Raw genomic sequence first — 20,169 nt, 5'->3', positions numbered from 1 at the left:
TCCCCCTCCACACACCCCTTAACTTAATCACCTTCCTATGCAGTGCATACTTTTTGCATTAGGAATGCATACGCCCACAATTACAGACAGGTGTTGGAGCATTCTTCTCCATGTGTGAAAACTCAAAAATCAGGATTTTTGGCTTGCCCAGACAGCACAGAACAACAAAAGGACTTTTGGAGTGAATATTCTGTATCACACCATTAGTTTATACAGCATCAAACATTAACATACAGTTTGCAAAATGGACAAAATACAGCCTGGGTGGTTTTAACTAGTCGGATTCCCTTTATATGCTGGCATTCTGGATTTTCTTTAGCAGTTTATGACAGAGCACTTGCTCACAAATTTTGCAATCTGCATGTTCCATCCTTCACAGCTCCAAATGCCACTATGCAACATACCAGAGAGAGAGAGAGACCTTAATCTTCATTCACTTCCACCTCTCTAATTCAATGTGTACTCATCATTTCATGGTGAGCTAGTTAAGAAAAGCTGCAAGCTGGAACACTCTATAGTGTTAAAGTTACAGGATTTTCCTCCACTAGAGATTTATTTTTTTTAAGACAATCTCAATGTAACCTCAGCAGCCACCACAAGATGGCACATAAGTTAATTGACAAGTCTGCAGGTGGCTCATATTGAAAATACAAGATTATACAGACCTATATGATCACTTCAACAGCACGAGTAACAGTACTGAAGAAGAAGGGTGAGAATTTATGACAGTCAACATGGTATGTATCACTGTAACCTGGGATGCTCTTCACAGAGGAGTCCTGGATCATGCTCAGCTGGCAGGACAGCTCTGTTCTCACACATCTCAGGCTCACCAGCCAGGAGCCCAGTGGATGGAGAAGAAAACAGCACCAGCTGAAGGCTCAGCTGGACCGTTCTTCCTCCTCCAGCACAGACACAAAACACCCACGCCATACAGAAGTTTCCTGCAGGGCTACCAGTTCTGAACCAAGCCCCCAGCCCACCTCTGGTACCTATTTCCTCCTGGCTACATCCTGCCACTTGGCTACACCTTGGACTCTCTGGGCGTACACGGAAGCTATGCATGATGACATTTGTCTACAGTTAAAGACACTTTGTACTAAAGGGTGTGGCAAAAAAAAAAAAAAAAAGTAAGAAGTTCTAACACAAGCTGTTCTTTAGCTTAGAAGTTTGCTTTCTGGGGTTTATATAGGCTACTACCTTGTCCTGCAAGAGAAAAAGCTCCTTTCCTCAAATCCATCCACTTAATGCCTACCACAAATACTACATAACAGTACGCACATAGCCACAAAAAGAGGACAGTAGTTAGTACTACAAATACTATTCATACATGCCCAAGAATGTTGCCAACAGAGCAAAAGTAACAGAAAACACTTACATGGCAGCTTAGTTAAACAACACTCCTCCCCCATCACCGTTTAAGTCACCAAGAAAGGATTCCTGCCTTTTTAAACATTATGTTCAATCAACCAATCACCCTTGATTGCAAAACTACTTAAATAGGCATTTTAAAATATATAAGAAGTAGCTAGCACAAAAATACACCTGAGTGGAGGGGCTTCCAGGTTTACATGTATGATAACTGTTTCAGCGTCAGCGTTTCCCTATTATCTGAAGAGTCATGGAGAACAGCTACAAGACTGAGAATGTCTTCCTTGGTCCTTGCAAGATCTCCTGCACCCGTAAGAGTGACTTGCTCTGAGTACAAAACGTAGTAATGACTAAGCCTGATGTTTCAGGAGCTGGCGAAGATGGATTTGGTCTATGACACACAGGCAACTAAGGCGTTGAGTATTTCTTGCCGCTGACTTACTAACGCAGAGGTGAATTCCGACAGAGAAAAAGGACCAACAGCACATTCAGCTTATGCAGCATGGTTTTATTTTGAGGCCTCTGTGGTTAGAAACTATACCAGCCCATAATATGTTTCCAAATGCCTAATAAAATGGCACTCCAGCCACCTGCAACTTGTTACAAATAAAAGACACCTATTACAACAGAAGATACCACATAACTTCAGGTACTCGGGTTTTTGTAAAAATGCCTCCCTAATAACACCATTAAATACGCATTAAAATGTACCAACGCTGCATAAAACCAGACCATACCGATAAATCCCCTCCCTCCCTCTGCTGGTTTAGGGCAGAAAAATAAATTCCTGAGGTATTCCTAACAGGAAAGCTTTGCTTATTTCAGCCTTGTCCTAGCTGTGTGTCTCAGCTATATGAAAACTGGGATGAAAGCAACATTCCCTTGAAGGAACAAAGTGGTGGATAATTTTAGTAGCAAGGCTGTTAAATTCTTAAAAAAAAAAAAAAAAAAAAAACACCAAAAAAACCAAAAACCAAACAACAAAAAAAAACCAACAAAAAAGAAAAAAAAACCCAAACACAACAAACCATTTGGTTACATAGCCCCTGTCACTAATTCCCCCCCCTCCTCCCCCCCAACCATTAGTCATACTGTGTACCAATACAATCACAGCTGGGCTCTTACTGATGGGGTGAGACTCTCTCGAGATGGAATGAGGGCAACCGTGTATCTTGCGGGGATCGGTTTTTCCTTTTTACAACACTTTCAAACTCGTTATCAGTTAAACCACTAAGCTTAAAGATACCATCTTTCATCCACTAGATTCCATAGGTACAATCACCTGTACAATACATTATCTGAAATGCAAGTCTTAAACATCAATTTGAAGAAAGTCTATTAGGATAATATTATATAATTATATTGTAATCTGGGAAATGTAAATATTTATAACAACACGCTAATTGATATTTCTGCTTTAACATCAGGTATTAAGGCTTGATATGTCTATCCATGAACTGAAAAGCAAGTCGAACCCAGTCACCATGATACCTATGCACAGTCTACTATAGGCAATCTGATAATTTCCAACAGCTGAAGTTTAGATTTGCTATCTTCTTTCATTCACAGAACTGTTTCAGTTCCTGTAAACTATCCAAACACTACATGAAGCTCATTACTGAGATTGAGTATAACGAGTTGCACATGATTAAGTTCATGTTCTACAGCCACAGCCTTGTGAAGCACTCTGCCAGTCGGAGCTTACTGAAGTGAACCTTTTTGCTCTTTCACAGTGGGGAAGGAAGAAAAAAGGCAGTATTCAACACAAGTTAGCTAACTAACAGAAAGGAAATACCTTACGAAGACAAGACAATTCGTACGTTTCACAGGAGTTGGCAGGCTGTGGTAACTAGGACTTTATGATTTCAAGAAAATAACACACGATGTAATACTGACTGGAAGCCATCTTGTATCGTTGGCCGTGTTATCTTACATTACCAAAAATTAAGGCAACTGAATGCAGGATCATATAGTATTGCAAAAGAAGCAAAAGAAATTTATAGACTAATTGACTATAAAAAGCCCTGCAAACAGAAGCACTCATAAGACTGCTGACTAACAATATACAGCTTTTTCCTCCCACTCCGTGAAACACACATTGTGTGTTCATCAAGCTACATTTTACACAGATTTCATGTCTTTCTCCTACCATTTTCTTAGGAAAAGAGCTGTTAAAATACTGTTTTAAAACAACACGATACCTAAAGAGCAAGCAACCAAGAAGTCAGGATTTGATGGGGGAACCTCTCCAGCCACACACACACCAAAAAAAACCCCCAAACACCACCTTCCCACCCACCCCCAAAACTCTAAAAAGAAAACATAAAAATAAAAAAAAAAATCCCAACCCCTCAAAGCTTCATGGTCTTACAAGCTCTCAGTCTTAACACACACAAAAGTATACCATCTGCCATTATATGAAACCCAGATATGACCATCAATAGATTAGACCACTAGTTATCCTCCAGCCTTCAAACATTCCTCATTGTCAGCCAGAATGATTGGGGGGGGGGGGGGGGGGGGGGGAAAAAAAAAAAGAGTTCAAGGCACAGACGCATCAAGCCAATTTCAGAAGCCAGGACAGTCTGCTCACCAGTGCTCTTCTTTCCAACCTTAAGCTCTCCGAAGCCTAAGGTAAGTTATAACTTCTAGCCTCAGTTTCTCAAGTTATAAAATGTAATAAAACCTTCAGAATTCTTTTTGAAGAACTCACTTATTCTTTTGTCTTTTAAAATACTTTGTATGACCCTACTGTTACAAGAGCTACTCAGCAACTATTCAACTACTGAAACAATAGAGGAAAGAAATGTTTGGACTGTGAAAACCACAAGCTAAACTGAGAAGCCATGTGTGCTTTAATGCTTTTACAGCATTATCCACAATCCTTTTCTCATCCTGTTCTTCAGGTTTATCCAAAACTGCTAACAGATGAAGACCATTTTCTTGTAGGGTACCAAAAAAAACCCGAACACCACCACTACCACCACCACAAAAACAAACAAACAAAAAAAACCAAAACCAAACCAACCAAACAAAAAAAAACCCCACCTACCCAACCAACTAAAAAAAAATTACAAATTTGAGACAGCTCTGGGTTACAGTATTTATAAAGCAAAATAAATATTGTGCTACTTCTGCTACTTGGATACTGAAGCCTTTTAACATATAAGGAATGTTTCCCCTCAACTTAAGTACATGTTATATCAAGAATCAGACCAAGTCAATATATTATTTTAACGTATGCTCCTTTCTAGGTTGCCAATATTTCATTGTTATTTCTGATTTTCTTAGTACTGAGAGGTTCAGGACAAGGTAGGCATCTTACATAGTAGTAACAAGAAAGGATATGGCATTTTGCATTTATAGACATGTTTTCCCAGCATGAAACAATAAGGTTCCATATGTTTGTTTCTTGGGAAGAAAGATCAGGAAAATCAAGGTACAGTTAAAAGCTCACATCCTGTTTTGCAAAAAAAAAAAAAAAAAAACCACAAAAAAAAACCAAAAACAAACCACCAAAAAAAAAAACCCCACAAAAAAAATGTCAATGTACCTACCCATCAAAACACACAATCATATTTCATATGGACATTTTCAACATTAATCATCTATGTCAAAAGCTTTTTTTTAAGAACTCATTTAAAAATACATCATACAGACAACATTAGATCATAGAATCTCTCAAATTGGAAGGGACCAATAAGGATCATCAAGTCTAACTCCCTACTCCTCGCAGGACAATGTGGGAATATATGGACACTAACTAAACTCCAGACTCCATTTCTCCCTAATGTCCTTCAGGAGACTCATCTCTTTGCATTTCCTCTCTACTTCGCTAGGTTTTAAATCAGGCCAACAGAACAGAGAAAGTAGAGCTTTTTTTCCCCCTCCCTCCTCATGTGAGAAGACAGCTATTTACTCAGCATCAAAGGAATGGAAACCTTCTTTTCAATGCCATGTAAATCTAGGACAGAGCAAAATAGCCTTAAAAAGACAGACAGGATTCCCCCCCATCCCCCTGTTTCTAGGGGGAAAAAAAAAAAAGTTAAGTAGCAAATAGCAAAACCAGCCACTATATCAGAAAAGATACTTTCTTCCATTAAGCCAACCACTGTCTTTAACATCATGCACACCTACTTTTTCCCATAGCTGTTCTTGTATTCTCCCTTCTACCTCTTATTGTAAAAAAAACCAAACCACTAAATAAAATAAAATAAAAAAAACCACAACAGAGAATAACCTTGCCTTTACAGAGATTTCTAAGTTTCTCTTCAAAGATATCTCTGAGGTCTCACTTGTATATAAATGATAATGAAGGACCGGAAGATTATTTTTACAGCAGTACATTAATTTTTTTAACATCATCAGTATTTAGTGTATAAACATCAACTATAATCACTGATTTCTTCTTCCCAGCTTCCTGGAAGGAAAAAGGCCCCTTGCATTAATCAGTAAGACTGAGTATAAAATGCTAGAGAATAAGAAGGGGGACCTTCATCTTTTTGACTAATGAGAATCCTGCTGTCAAGAGTATAGATGCGCTCTGAATAGCTTTAAATAAGCAATGAGTCAACTCGCTTGTAAAACTTGAAGCCATAAAACCACAGTAGTTTCATGAACTTATTCTTCATTTAGCCATTGAATTAGATGCTTCAAAATTCAAGGAAGAGCAGAACCATTCAGCCTTTCTAAGCAAACATCCACTTACATACGTGCCGGGGAAACAAAGGGGAATAGCAGTGCACTATTAAGATTCTTCAGAAAGCAAAAGTAGAAAGGCAGGTACAGCTTTTTTCACTTCTGCCTCCTGGAGTTTGAGCAAACATACCTTTATTCTGGTTTCTAACCTCACTATCGCCCTTTCCAATATATTGAATTCAGAATTATTATCCATATCTGCCTGAGATACAATGAATTTTAAATAAGCTAGGTCTGGAAAGGAAAAGCAGACAGCATGTCTTTATTTTCCTATGGACTATCCTAACTCCTTTGGCTCCTCAGCTTACCCATCTGTTTACAGGTCCCATCACGTGTGCTGCAAAGACTATGCATATTCTAGCTATTACTTTGATCAAAAAGTAAGACAACATATTCTTCAGCCACAGAACCATAGGTGCCCAGAGCAGCCACCACAATCCTCTTGCATGATGTGAGAGACCTGGTTCTCCAGTCCCCACCCTGTCCCTTCCCACAGCAGTTCTGGTGCATCACAAGCAGCTGTGCCAGCAGCCGCTCTGCCTGCAAGACCCTGCAGCAGGAGGCAACTCCACCAGGAAGCGCCCCTGCACAGGTGCTCAGGGATAGGAGGCTTCGCTTGGACATCACCTCTTCCCACTCTGGGCTGTCCCTCTAACATGCGCAGTGCCGCACACTGGACCAAGGGGTGTTAAGAGCTCCTCAGAAGTGACCAGATAGAAGGTAAGTGTTCACCATTTTCCCTTCTGTCAAGTAAAACTGAACCTGTGTGTGTTTCCACACATAGGAAAAACAAGGAGAAGGCTGGGAGCCCTGCCCTGTTCTGACTCAAACTCACTCATCACAGCAAAAGACACGTGAACACGCAGGCAAGAGTCTCATCATCCACAAACACTTTGAACACATACACACCAATAAAACAATCAAATACAAGATGTACATTAACAAGTCTTGTTACTTTTTTTTAATTAAATGGATTTGCATAGCATGACTGATTATAAAAATTGCACAATGCATACCATGATGAATAAAAGCATATTAGATCATTCTTGGCCCACACTTTTTATTTATATATAGCAGAATTATATTGGATCAGGCCCTATAGTAGAACATACCATGTAACTTCAGCCAGTGGTCAGCTAAACAAGGAAAGGCAGCAAGGAATGCAGACTTCACAGGACAGTAGAAAACAGGAATTCAGTAGAAGACAGAAGTCATGAATGCCAATTACCTTACTAGTTAACAGCCTGGGCAGTGTTGCCACTACTTCTGTCTGTAAAAAGAGCTTATTTTTTAAATACCTAGTTTGTATACACATCAAGAGAACCAAAGGCTTGTAAAGCACTCAAAATTAGAGCACTTATGTATGTACTAAGCTTTTTGGTAGAAATGTGAACATCAAAGAGAAGGCACTAAGCTTTTTCACATAAACGGGAACATCCTTGAAAGAAAAGGCAATATGCCAAGACCAAATTAAAATTTTCTCCATTGTTGTATTACTGGCAGTATCTGATGGATGGAATCCTGTCAGCAACTTCATGCTCCATTAATTACCAGTGCTCTCCTGACATCTCTACTTTCTAACACGTTTCTTAGGTGACCAGGAAGTCTGGACTTTCGGGTTCCATCAACTTTAAGGGAAAACACGTTACAGTATCAGACACAGCCATGAGAAATATCTGGAGACCTCAGTACTTTATTTGTCCCCTCCATAATCTAGTCTTACAGTGACTACCAGCCTGGAGCATAAATCATATCATCACTTACATCTCTGAAGAATCTCAAAGTTAACAGCAGTCAGGGTTGCTAACTCCATCCGCTTGAACAGCGAGGCAACCTACCTCTCATATGTCATCTTAACAGACAACTTCGGGTTATTTTCCTTGAACTCTGACAGATCTCTTGGGATACATATTTTCAAGATTTTTCTCCAAAGCCACAAAGGGTATAAATATACCTTCTACTTATTTTAATGAAAGCAAAGATTGATTTTAATGAAAGCAAATACAGCATGACCAGAATCAATACTCACGAACAGCTGCAGAATTAAATCTGTACCAGTTTAACAAATGCATCATCTTCTCAGAGTCTTTTTCACCTTAAACATGTATAATATCCGTGTAGCCTATTCTGCCACAGTTCCTAGCAAGACACTGCATTTGTTTAACAGAAGTAACATACAGGGGATCTCCTTCCTGGAGGAAAAGTAGGTGTGCAAGCATAGCCACCACTACATCAGCAGCATGCTGTGGCTTGTATTGTGGGTCTAGACGTATGCCCACCTTTTCAAGTGGAAAAGAAAATATGCTGTTGCAAAATTATACAGTATTTACATAATCGAGGCAATTATTGCACCGATCATATTTAATTACCTTTAATACCACAAACAACTTTCAGCTGTAAAGTATTAAAATTGTTTCTGTGATAGTAATAAACCAGCCATCATACAAATAAAATGTTAGCCATCTCAGATTACTGTAAATTTACAATTTTTAAAATTTTTACAGCACATACAAAAGAACATCCAGTTTCAAGATGAAGCCCAAGTAAAAAAACAATGCATACTACTTTAGCTAGATTAGTAGAAGCTCTCAAAGTAGCACTTAAGCCAGCTGCTCCAGCATCATTTAACAGGCCTGATTTTTCATGAACCCCATTTCGTTTGGGTTTTTTTATTGTTGGGGGTTGGTGTGTATGTCTTTTTTTTTTTTTTTTTTTTTGTGGTACTGGCTTTGTGTTTGTTGTGGTGTCCATAGTCCTGTGTTGCTCACCTCATACCCCCCCCCCCCGCCTCCCCCCTTTTTTTCTTTTCTTCCCATACTAGCTGTGCTGGGAGTAGGTGGGTGGAGAAAGACGGTCTGACTCAAATTACACAATATGCATATAAAAAAGCTTGTTCAAATTTTTCCACTGTGTGCAGTCCTTGCACAAACATTACTGACCAATGAAAGACACCAAGAGACAGCACTTTAGCAGCTTTCTAAAGCCACATGATGGCTTCTATAAGGATTTTTAGATTTAGAAGTGTGGATAAGAGGGTTAATTTAGTTGTGTCATTTCATTCTACAATTTACTGATAAATCAGAGTCTATACGCATTCAGAGCTAAAGTACTGACTCAGGAAATTATTAATTAGGACCAATTAAGTTATTGTAAGATCTGGTACAGAATTTCAAAGTTTGAATAGGTTTTCATCAGAGGGGTAGCAATAGAAGAATTACAGATTCTCAATTTATATATTAAAAGATATATCCACAAGGGGGCTAACGTTTAAATAATTATAGATGGAAATTAGAGTACTCTAGCAACATACACACCTGCAATACTCCTAGCATCTGAACACACATACTACCGTGGCAATGTAACGTTTTGCTTCAAATCACCTTCACCTTCAGGACGCCACACACTCTGATCCTCACGGTTTGCAGTTCCGAGTCAGAGCAAAGCGCAACCACCGCAGCGTGGGTACCGCTGGGGGCCCCAGCGAGGGGTCTGTGTCCCGGGGCCCACCCTGCCACTCTGCGTCCACACGGGATCATGGTGCCCCGTGCCCAGCAGCTGCCCGTGCAGGGAATGGGAATGGGAACTGCCTGTGCCAGGCAGAGATAAAACCCGTCAGTCAAAATACCACGTCAATCCTCTCCAGCAGAATATGTTATCGCTGTGGGGAACTGGATAACGTTTTAAGCCCCCACCTACTGTATGCCTTCTGTACCTTTCTGTTTTCCCCTGTAATTTATCTATTTGTAAACCAAAACCAACCGAATCCAATAAGCTAAAACTTGATTTATTCTCAGATGGAGAAATACCAGGATAAACAAGCAATAGATGAAGAGTCTCATCAGCTGCTACAGTGGGAACACTTCAGCATTTGGCATTAACAAGCTACCTGGCACTGATATCACCATCTAAAGCACAGGCATGCTGTGCTGCAAAAAGAACAGAATAATACTAAACTCCCTTACAAGAGAACACTAACTAGAAGAGTATGCAAAATCATGGCATTAAAGTTATTTTGCAACAGACCAAGCACATTGCTCTCTCTCGCCTCCCAGCACCTAAGCAAATTATTACCTGTGCACAGAGTGTATGTGGGGAAGTCTCATAGGCAGAGGCATGCCTGTGTTTATGGGTGGGCAGCCATAAAATGAGGTGCCTTAGAAGAGTCTCTGTCTGGTGTTCCCCACAAAAGGGCCCCTCCTCTCAGGAATCACTGAAAAGCTTGTTAGCACTGTAAGATGCTCAAGTAGCTACGATTAAAAAATTCTAACTGTCTAAGTTAGTGTACTCACTTAGCACTGTACTCGTTTTGCCATCTATGCATTTATGAATGGCAGAGTAAAAAAAAGCCCTCATCCCAGTAATTAAGCCATTCACCTGAAGAAGCCTAGTGTGCAGCAGACCATCTGCCCAACAATCAAGGGATCTACTTGTAATACCATGCTGCAGTCCTCCTGGTGCTGTTAAAGCTTTCCCCAGGATCAGCTCTGAAGGTCTGTATATCTAGCCACAGGAGGCGAAAAAAACCAAACCAAACAAAAACCAAATACACACCACAACACACACAGAGCTATTTAACTGTTGTGTTTTGGTTTTTAAGCACGAGCTGTAAGTCAACCAGTAGGCAATTTCACCAAACCAGGATGGGAGGTTGACCTTCCTGAGGAGCCGGATCCAGACACGGGTGTTCTGCTTGTGGCCATCCGCAGGGCCCTCCCTGGGCACACACATCTGCTTGCTCACAGACAGGCCAAACAGCTGCAGAGCAGCTCCCTGACAGGCTATGAGGGTGTTCCTGTTTGTGAACGCCTGGAAAGCAGTGCTGTGATAACTTGTGCACCTTGAAGAACCTCAACAGACAACAAACGGTTTCACAGAAGTTTAACTCCGACGTTTCACACATGGGGAAGTTTGGAATGAACTTTGACAGAACAAAGCAATTTAAACTCAAAATATTCAACAACTCATGCAAGCAGATCCACCTCCTGTCTACAAATACGTGCTAGTGAGTAGAAAGTTCAAAACAGTACCATGAAATGAAACTACAAGGCAAACTCAGAATAAATTTAGGCATGTAAGTCCTTATAAAACTATACATATGTAAAATACCTGTCACCTGGCAGCTCATCTCCAGTTTTGGTAAATGATTAGAAGAAAGACTGATAATAGATTAAAAAAAATAATATAAATCACATCAACAATGTAAGGTAGAGAACTTGAAGAGAGTTTGTTAAATGTGGCTTTAAAAACACATTGACAGCCAGCTCTTCCTGTGACAAGTGAAGTTAGTGTGGTTGCAAACTCTGAAACACATAGGATAACAGATGCACATCCTTTCTGAAGCTGAACTTTAGAGTCATGGCTGGGAATGATTTGCAGAAAGGATTTCTGAGCAAAAGCACTACACTTCTACCTTTATTAAAGACAGACAGCATTTGGATGGGTCTGCCCACAGTTGTTGTTTGTGATTGTATGCCACGTTATATAAAATATGTATTAAAAACATCATACTGCGGAAACACAATTACTTAACCAACAGCCATATGTTGTTCTGATTAAAAACCTCAGTCTGTGATTCAGAGATAAACTTGGACGTATGTTAGAGAATTGAAGGACCAGCAAAGGGCAAACGGAACTGTACCGTGGAAGGAGGCCAAAGAAGAGGAGAGGACTCAAAGCTGGAGTCAGACTTCAAGCCCAGCAAGCAGCACCCCCAGTGAACACGCCAGAACGGCAGCCCCTCCGCTGCCTGCAAAAGCAAACAGCATCCGCGCCTGCAACCGCGACACAGCGCTCGAACCGCTTGCGTAAGCCGGAATCTCCTCCCTGCACCCTTCTCGCCCGCGGGTCAAAATAAAAGCGTTTTAAAACGCTCTTGCAGCGCTCAGCCTTCCTTAGAGGAGACGCAAAGTCACCTCCCTCCTTTCCCTGCAGGAATTACGGGCTCGGAGGAGCCGGCCGCTCGCACGGGCGCAGCGCTCCCGCTGGGCCCGGCCTCGCCGCAGCGGCGCAGCCACCAGGTGCCCGGCGCCACCCAGACATCCCTGCGCCCCGGCCCGGGCCCGCCTCGGCCCCGTCAGCTCCGTGCGGCGGGCGCTGCCCTTCACTGCAGGAGCTCGCCGCTACCTCCAGCCCCGCTCCAACCCGCCGCCCCGCAAACCCCGCGCTGCCGCGCCGCTCCCAGCGGCCGGGCCCCTTCCCCGCCGGGCACCCCCGCGGCTCCGCACCGCCGAGCCAGCCCCGCCACACACCCAGCCCCAGCAGCAACGGGCTCGGAGCAAAGCCCGTCCCGCCGCCGCCGCTCCGCGGGGCCGAGGCAGGGTCTCGCCGTCACGGCGGGGCGAGGGCCGGACACGCCGCCCCCACCGGCACGGCACGGCTGTGCCCGCCGGGCCGCAGCGCCCCTGCGTGGGGCCGCCCCTCGGCTGGGTCTGCGCCGGGTCTGCGGGCGGCGGGTGACACCGAGGGAGGGGAGCAAAGCCCCCCTCGCCGGCCGCCGCACGGCCGGCCCCGCACCTGTTGCGAGGGGAGGCCGCCGCCGGGCCCCGCGGCGCTCCTCCTCCTCACGGCCGCCCGCAGCCGCCGGTCCGGCCAGGCCCGGCCCGACCCGCGCCGCCCGCCGGCAGCGCCTCACCTGCGGGGTGCCGGCACCCGCCGCTCCGGCCCGCGGCCTCCGCCATGTCTCCTCGCCGAGCGCGGCTGCTCCGCCCCGCGGATCCGCGGCCGCGGGCAGGTGAGAGCGCCACGTCCCCCTCCCCGCCGGCGGGATGTGCCCGGGGCAGGTGAGGGCGGGCCCGGCGCCCGCGGGCGGTAGCGGCCCCTGACGGGCACCTGGCCCCGGCGGCTGGGAGGCGGCGGCCGCCCCGCCTCACACAGGTGCGGGGCCTTCTCCGCAGAGCTGCCGGCGCCGAGGCAGGCAACGGGCTCTGGGACGGTTCCCGATTCCCGCCGGTGTCTGGACGGTCTGTGGGAGGAGCGGTGCACCGCAGCCTTCGGGAAAGAACTGTACTGCTGTAGTCTCATTATTAAGGCACATGCTTCTGAACAGCCGGGGCCGTACCCTTACCTGCCTACAACGCCCGGCTTCCAGAAAACGGCTTTGTGAAGAGGTGTCAATGTGTCGGTCTTTTCTGTAGAGGTCATGATCTTATTACCTTTCCTGTGAGTTCACCTAAACTTGCCCTAAGCTACTTTCCAAGGTCATAAGAGCGTTCCTCTTCAGTGTTCTATGACTAAATTAAAAAATCATTTCATTTTGTATCTGCTTGCAGGTAGTACCAACCATCAGAACTACAGCTGAAGGAGGGTGAATGCATCAGGGAACTGATGGCACTCAGCTATGTCATGCACGCAGGCAAGCAACGGAGAGGTGCAGCTCCCTCAGTCTGGTGCATTAGACAAAGCAAATTTCCACCACCGTGCAGAGCGTCCTTCTTTCACAAATGACTAAGTTCAGGGCATGAGGCCTTCTAGGAGAAGGGAAGATGAATGTTTTGTGACATCAGGAGCCATTTATGCTCTAAAATAGAAGGAGCTGCAGCTTGGGTGACAAGCATTCCTTGTGGCTGGTTTGTGGGCAGGACAGTGTTTGTGATACAAGAACAGGCTGGGCTCTATGCTGAAAGGTGCAAGATACTCCAAGATTGGCACTGCCTTGGTCAAGTTTTAACTTCTGCATTCTGCATGACTCCTAATGGAAGTGGAAAGGTGTATCTCAGTCAGCCTGAGCCTTGGATTACAACAGCACTAGTCAGGGACCAAGAGGCTATCCAAGTCAAAGGGAGTGGTAGGCCCTATAGTCAAAAGGTTACCCTCAGCAAAATCCTGCACTAAAACATAACATGTCCTTGCAACATAATCTCAGATCCCCCTGTGGTGGTCCACATAGGTATCCACCAGCAGATAGAAGCTGGGAGCCAGGCTGAGGGGCCCAGGCTGACCTGTCTGACGCACTTTGACCCAAAACATTTCTTCTTGTTTTGTCCGATGATACAAAAAGTAATGCGCCTGGCACAATCTAGATGAAGTAGCCTGAGGTGGAGATATCACATAAACTTTTATGAACAGATCTAGTACATAGATGGATAAGCTGTGCTGTTTAGGGAACAACATTCAAACCAGTTCATGATCTCTCAAGTAGCGCAAGTGTACGTGGCCCAGCCTAGGCATGCATCAGATGTGATGTAGTCTTACAGTGGAGAATACAGAACTGATTGCTGAGTGGCTCTGCAGGAACCACCTTGGGTCTGATGAAGCCAGCAGTGAACTGCAGGAATTAATTCCCAGCTGATGCGAGGCTAGGTCTTGTCGAGACATCAAACTGATCCCTTTCTCTTACACATAACTGGCATTACCAAGCTCCTTGAGTCACAGAGAAGAGGCTGCATGCTTTTGAAGTATCCACACACAAATAAAGCAATGCAATTACACTGTGGTCTATTCATGCTGCATGAAATTAGAGGTTTTCAAACTGTCGTCATAGACTGATACAGGATCATGTTCCACACAAAAAATCAAACTAGGGGAGTTTGTTGTCCTAGGGTCACTTTTTCCACAGGTAAAGTTTTTTAGTTGCTTTGGCTTTTGCAAGTCAACCTCCACAAACTACCTTGAATTTGTACTGTTTTCTGCCATAATAGCAGCAGAAATTGTTAAACAGTAGCAATGTTTCTCCTGAAATGTAGCTACGCTTTTGGCACTTATGCCAAAATCTATCTATGCCCAAACATCAGTGGAACAGTCTTCAGAGTAAAAAAAACCTGACTAAAATTATCTCATCTACATTCTTTGTTTAGCCTATTTTTTTGATACATAATTAGGTTTTAGTCAGTAAAAATTACTACATACATGTTAGGACAATGTTTTGTGTTTAGAAAAAAATATTTAATTTTCTTTGAAAATACTTGCTAGACCTGAAAAATTCAGGGCAGAAGCTGTTCACTGATTACCAAGGCTTACAAAGAGAGAAGCAGCTTCTTGTCCAGGCAAGTCTCACTCATAACGAAATTTTTTGCAGCTGCCCCATAAGAATCTGATGATACCCAGTGCTAGAATGCTGGAGTGACAATGAGAATGGATGGACGGATAATATCCACCATCCTTCTTCATTATATGTGAGGAAAGACATATTGTGTAAACAAAAGCAGAAGAAAACAACAGGCCACAATGACTACTCGGTGCACAGAGGAAGGACATTCATTTCTCAAGTCAAGTAGAGCACCCAGAGAAGAACTTACTTTGGCCCTGGATTGTCAGTACAGGAATTAGACTGCAGGAGAACCAAGAAAATACTCAATGCTATGACTATCAAATCACTGTAACTTTAACATGTGCCAGAAAGGTTCCCTTGATACTCAGTATGATTTTTTCCGCCTTTTTTATTCCAATATTTTCCAGTTCTACATCTTTATTTTTTTAAAAGTCAAAAAATATAGGAAAAAGTAAGTCTTAGGTTCTTTTTATTTTCAACTGTGTATGTCAGAGATAGCTTTAGAACAAGCTAACATTACTGTGATTCAGGTGTATGCAACTGGTACAGTTCAGTAGTACATAAACAACTCTAAAACAAATGCACCATAGAACTTAAATTACCAAAATTAAACAATATTAAACTATGTAGGGCAGTAGGTAAAACCAATTACCTTTAGGTCTTGCACACTAAAAGAAAAATATCTAAATATGATTGAAATTATAAAGTTCCACTACATATTATCGAGATATATTACAAAGAAAAAGAAACTTGAGAAGTTGTTGTCACATTTTGGTTTTGTTCCAGTGATGTACAGTCACATGAAATCTTACATCAGTTTTTCATGAAATTAACATCTGGTTACTTTAACTACAATATTTCATGAATTTATAATATTTTTTTTGTGTGTTTGTTTTTAAGTTGAAAAACTTGCATGTAAAAACATTTAAAGTGAAATAACGTTGCAGGTTGTTTACAGATTCCTTATGGATTATAGGAGTAAAAGCAGTAAGGAAGCTGCAGTGTTTTTAACATTGGTAAACAAATACTGGATTAAAGTGCAACAGTCCTTCTGACAGCACACCTGCTCTGTGCTGAAAGGAAATCTTTCCCTCTCTGCAGAGAAGCGAAGAAAAATTTCAGTGTCAGGCGTGTTTCTCTCGAAAGTCAGTGATGGCCTTCCAGAGAGTGCATAGCATTCCTCCTCTGTGAAGAAAAATCATAAAGATGCTCAGGTACAAAGATACTCTCTAGCCTGAAAGCATTCCAATTTAGCTGCTTTCTGATTTTCTTGCTCTGGTTTTGACCAACGAAGTTCAGTGGGAAGGCTGATCAAAGGTGAAATTCAACACGCAATACTCAAATAGAGAACAGAGTCCTTTCCTGATTACAGTACAGGGCAATCTTTCCACTTTTCAGATGCCTGCTTTCTGGAATTCAGACTTCTGGTCCAAAGGACCTGCATAACTCACAGCAGATTTCCAACATTATTAAAGTGTTGAATATGAAAAAATCTTAACACCTACTTTTTCTTTTTTTAAAAAAAAAAACAAAACAGTTTTAAAATTATTTATTTTTAAACTGACTGGACACACACACACAGAGTGTTCGATAATTTCTATTGTTTCTACTTAAACTTGATTCTGCAGTGACTCATACCACCTGGGCATGATTAGGTGAAATCTAGTGTTAATTGCAGTCCATGAGTAGTATTTCCATAATTACATAAAGTTTTGCTATCTCTACCTTTTTAAATAAAAGCAAGGCTCCAACGGGATATCCAGTCTCCAAGTGCAAGGTAAAAGCTTTACTTTAAAATTCTCCCTTTGCTTTTCTTTAATAGAAAAGCTTTTTTGAAAAATAAGCAGTATCAGCTGTCTACCAGGAATGCATCAGTATACAAAGACAGACTGGAAAGTGTTACTTATTTTAACTTAATACTGCACAATCCAAAAAATAGAGACTTAGTTACTTTCTCTTGTAACAAAACACAACTCCTGCTCAGCACCATTCATTTAACTGTGAAGCATTACCTCAGTCGCAAACATTTCAGATCATCTCGTGTAACATAGCACAGAACATCCATTAATGTATAGTCTTCAGCCAAGAACTATAAAAAGAAGTTTAAATGAACGTTTTGTTAGAAATATAGCTTTCTAAGCTTTATATACCATCTGCTCTTAAAAATAGAAGTTTAAATTTAGAAGAAACCTAAAATAGGGCCAATGTGTGGTATACCTAACAAATTAATCCACATTGTTTCTAGAAATACGATGAAACTACTTCATTTCTATACTGTATACTTTACATTGGCATACCAGGCACAATTTGAAAAGTGTAATGCTTTTACAGCTACTCAAAACTTTTGTCAAATGGCATTTCTATTGTTACCACTGATATCTCAGAGTCTTCTGAGACTTCAATGAACACAAATTAAAGCATAATTAATACCCATGAGGAAATGAAAAACGACAGTTAAGACCTACCTTTTCAAAAGTGGCATCTAAATTTGATGTACTAGAATTTTGAGGAACCTTTGATTTGATCTGTAGGAGTAACTACATCCAGGTTTTTCTAAGTCAGCTGAAATTCTGAGATGCTCAACACCTCTAAAATTATATGATTTGCTGCAGAGCAGACCAATCTGCTTCAGGAGATTTCACTTCAGCACAGCTAGCTAAGGGTGAATGTGTATCCTGTATCTAGGGTATAATCAGCAAGAACTGCTGCAATTGTACAGACACTTAAAAATTATGAACCAGAGCAATATTCTCTACTTATCAGGACATTTTATTCCCTTATTGCTGATCAGATATAGGAATTAACAATACTGTATCTTTATTAAGGCCTTAATATGCATGGCTTTTTCCTATCCTCTGAAAACAAATTCATCTCTCAAAATGAGCTCTATCGAAAAGGTTTGGTGTCTTCTTGCATGGAGTCACAAAACAGTACTGCAACTGTGTCCAGAGAGTGAACAGTCATTGCTACCTTGTTTATCGTGGCCTCATCAGCACCTTGAACACTCAGCCAGTTAATGAGATCAGGGTCTTCAGCCCCTGTGCCAGTGGAATGACGATGACAGACAGACAATCCAGGAATATCTAAAACAACCATATTTGAGAAAAGGTTTTCTGTTGCCAAAGCAACCTATTGTCATTTTTGACTGCTGAAGCACTTTCTTCCATGAGTTTTCCCTTCAAGCTTAGAATACCAGTATCTCCATAAATAAAGATAAATGTCAACTCCCAAAGCATAAACTTAATTACAGTTTATATACAGTTATACACCAATTACTTCTACTTGGTTAGGGGTTAAAGTTAGGTTCACAGTTAAAGTAATGTGAACATTGATACAGATACATTTTCTGGTCCTCTTCAGAAAATTACTACTACAAGGCACATACATTTCATAGTAACTGTTTCTACACTAACAATGTTGCATCAATTTAACTAAACTGTTCAGTGAACTGAAACTGGTGCATAGGCAATGCCTTAGACTGAGGATCAGCTGTGCTTTTGGAAAGGAACTCTTCTTTGAACCACATAACATGGAAACATCAAAAAAAATACAGAAAGTGCATAAGCACTTCCACTTCTTCAGGGAAGATATTCATCAAACTCAGCTTCCCTCAGTAAGCTTTAAGTTCTATTTACATCTCACCAATTAGGTCTTTAACTTTCAGTGTAACAACTGGAATAATCTGTAATTTAAAGAACATATAACCTAAACATAGTAGATTACCCTCTTTAGAAATAATATTTATCCTGTAGGATATAAGCCATGTACTCTTCCATGTAATTACAGTCAAATTTATTTAAATCATACCATTCCTTGTACTGTGATTAACAAATTCAGTAATTTGTTTCCACAACATACGTTCTTACTTCAAAGCAAACCCTACCACAGGCAGCGTAACGAAGCATCTTTGCTGAGACTGGCTCAATAAAAAGAACACAAGTTTAGCTGCCACTGTCTTAACCTGCAGCCAGTATGAAAATTTTCATTGAAAATTCTCTCACCTATTGGCTGTGACCTAAGCCGTAGGTTTCTGATCTCTTGATCTTTTTCTTCTATAGCTTGATGTAAGAGGACTTGAAATTCTCTCTCTTTTTGAACCAACTCCTCCAATAACCTGCGAGGTAACAGGAAGGAAGCACACATTTCCTCAGGTAATTTCAGATTTTCAGGAAAGCAAATGCTGTACTACTCTTAAACTGGAAAAATTCTGGAAACCTTCTCAACAGAGACAATGACAGACTTCTTCAGCTTTCATAGGAATATCCTCTCACTATATATTTATTATGACCTGCATCAAGACATAAACATTCACTGGTTCCTAAAGCTATAGCTCTTTAAAAAGGAAAAAACCCAAATACATCAGCTTTCATATACACATCCACCTACTAAACAGGTGGTATGGTACAAAATTTCTGTGAAATTTCTGCAGCCAACATTCTGTTTTAAACAAAACTGTGTAACCAAGAACAAATATCAAAATGTTTCATAAACCAAGGACTAAACTTTGTAAAATAATCCTTTGTAAGGAAAAATGCCAGTTCACATCTTTCCAGCAGACATTTTCAAAACTATGGCAAGGACAGAGCTGTGATGAAAATGTGGTGAAAACTTACGGTTGCATTTCTTAAATGGGGAAAATACGTTTTCATCCACACAAGGGCTGTCCCTTCCTCACACACTAGGTACTTTGTGCCTACCCTCCTATGCTATATGAAGAGTGAGAAAAGAGGAGGCAAAATACCTTGTGTCCTCTACTAAGCAACTACTCTTGAGAATGTCAAGCAGAAATAAATTGGAACCCATGTTTGACTTCCCTCATAACACAAACCCAGAGAGATTCAGTGGTCAGCACCTTTCACAGTGGTCAAAGGAAAATAATTAGAATACAATGGAAAATTAGTATGAGAAACTGCCGCAATTTGTTATTTTAGAAAAGTGTTTTAGTAAAAAGCAGGACTTGTGAACAATATGTATTCAGGAACTTGGTCAGAGAAACTGTACATGGAGAACACACTCATAAACGTACTGCTGACTTGTGAGTCTTAGGAAGTTCTGCCTGGAAAGTATTGCAGCATCTTCATCCCTTTCCTGAAGCCTTTGTCAGCCTGAGAAAT

General features: G+C 41.6%; 2 protein-coding genes and 1 long non-coding RNA gene across 9 annotated transcripts in view; 1 reads left to right on the top strand and 2 right to left on the bottom strand.

Annotated features, from left to right (window-relative positions):
- MAP7 (microtubule associated protein 7) overlaps positions 1–13,104 on the bottom strand; it is a 127,472-nt gene extending 114,368 nt beyond the window's left edge. For 5 of the 7 annotated variants that reach the window (XM_056343399.1, XM_056343400.1, XM_056343401.1 and 2 more), the window contains exon 1: positions 12,701–13,104. In XM_056343399.1, coding sequence (XP_056199374.1) covers positions 12,701–13,089 — 389 coding nt within the window. In that variant the 5' untranslated portion in view covers positions 13,090–13,104. The remainder of the gene's footprint in view (positions 1–12,700) is intronic. The other 2 variants (XM_056343405.1, XM_056343407.1) reach the window with 2 other exon arrangements.
- Positions 13,105–13,121: 17 nt separating this feature from the next.
- Positions 13,122–14,493, top strand: LOC130151311 (uncharacterized). The gene is made up of 2 exons (XR_008822545.1): positions 13,122–13,227; positions 13,338–14,493. It is a non-coding gene; the product is annotated as an uncharacterized LOC130151311 (long non-coding RNA).
- A 1,014-nt stretch (positions 14,494–15,507) lies between these two features.
- MAP3K5 (mitogen-activated protein kinase kinase kinase 5) overlaps positions 15,508–20,169 on the bottom strand; it is a 108,892-nt gene continuing 104,230 nt past the window's right edge. Inside the window, exons 27-30 of the mRNA XM_056343398.1 lie at positions 19,057–19,169; positions 18,026–18,138; positions 17,068–17,144; positions 15,508–16,240 (exon numbers count right to left, since the gene is read on the bottom strand). Of these exons, the coding sequence (XP_056199373.1) occupies positions 16,180–16,240; positions 17,068–17,144; positions 18,026–18,138; positions 19,057–19,169 (364 nt within the window). The 3' untranslated portion in view covers positions 15,508–16,179. The remainder of the gene's footprint in view (positions 16,241–17,067; positions 17,145–18,025; positions 18,139–19,056; positions 19,170–20,169) is intronic.

This window comes from Falco biarmicus, chromosome 6 (genome assembly GCF_023638135.1).
Source record: "Falco biarmicus isolate bFalBia1 chromosome 6, bFalBia1.pri, whole genome shotgun sequence".
Classification (NCBI taxonomy): Eukaryota; Metazoa; Chordata; class Aves; order Falconiformes; family Falconidae; genus Falco; species Falco biarmicus.
The sequence above is the reverse complement of the archived record's forward strand: the minus strand, read 5'-3'. Positions and strand labels throughout refer to the sequence as shown.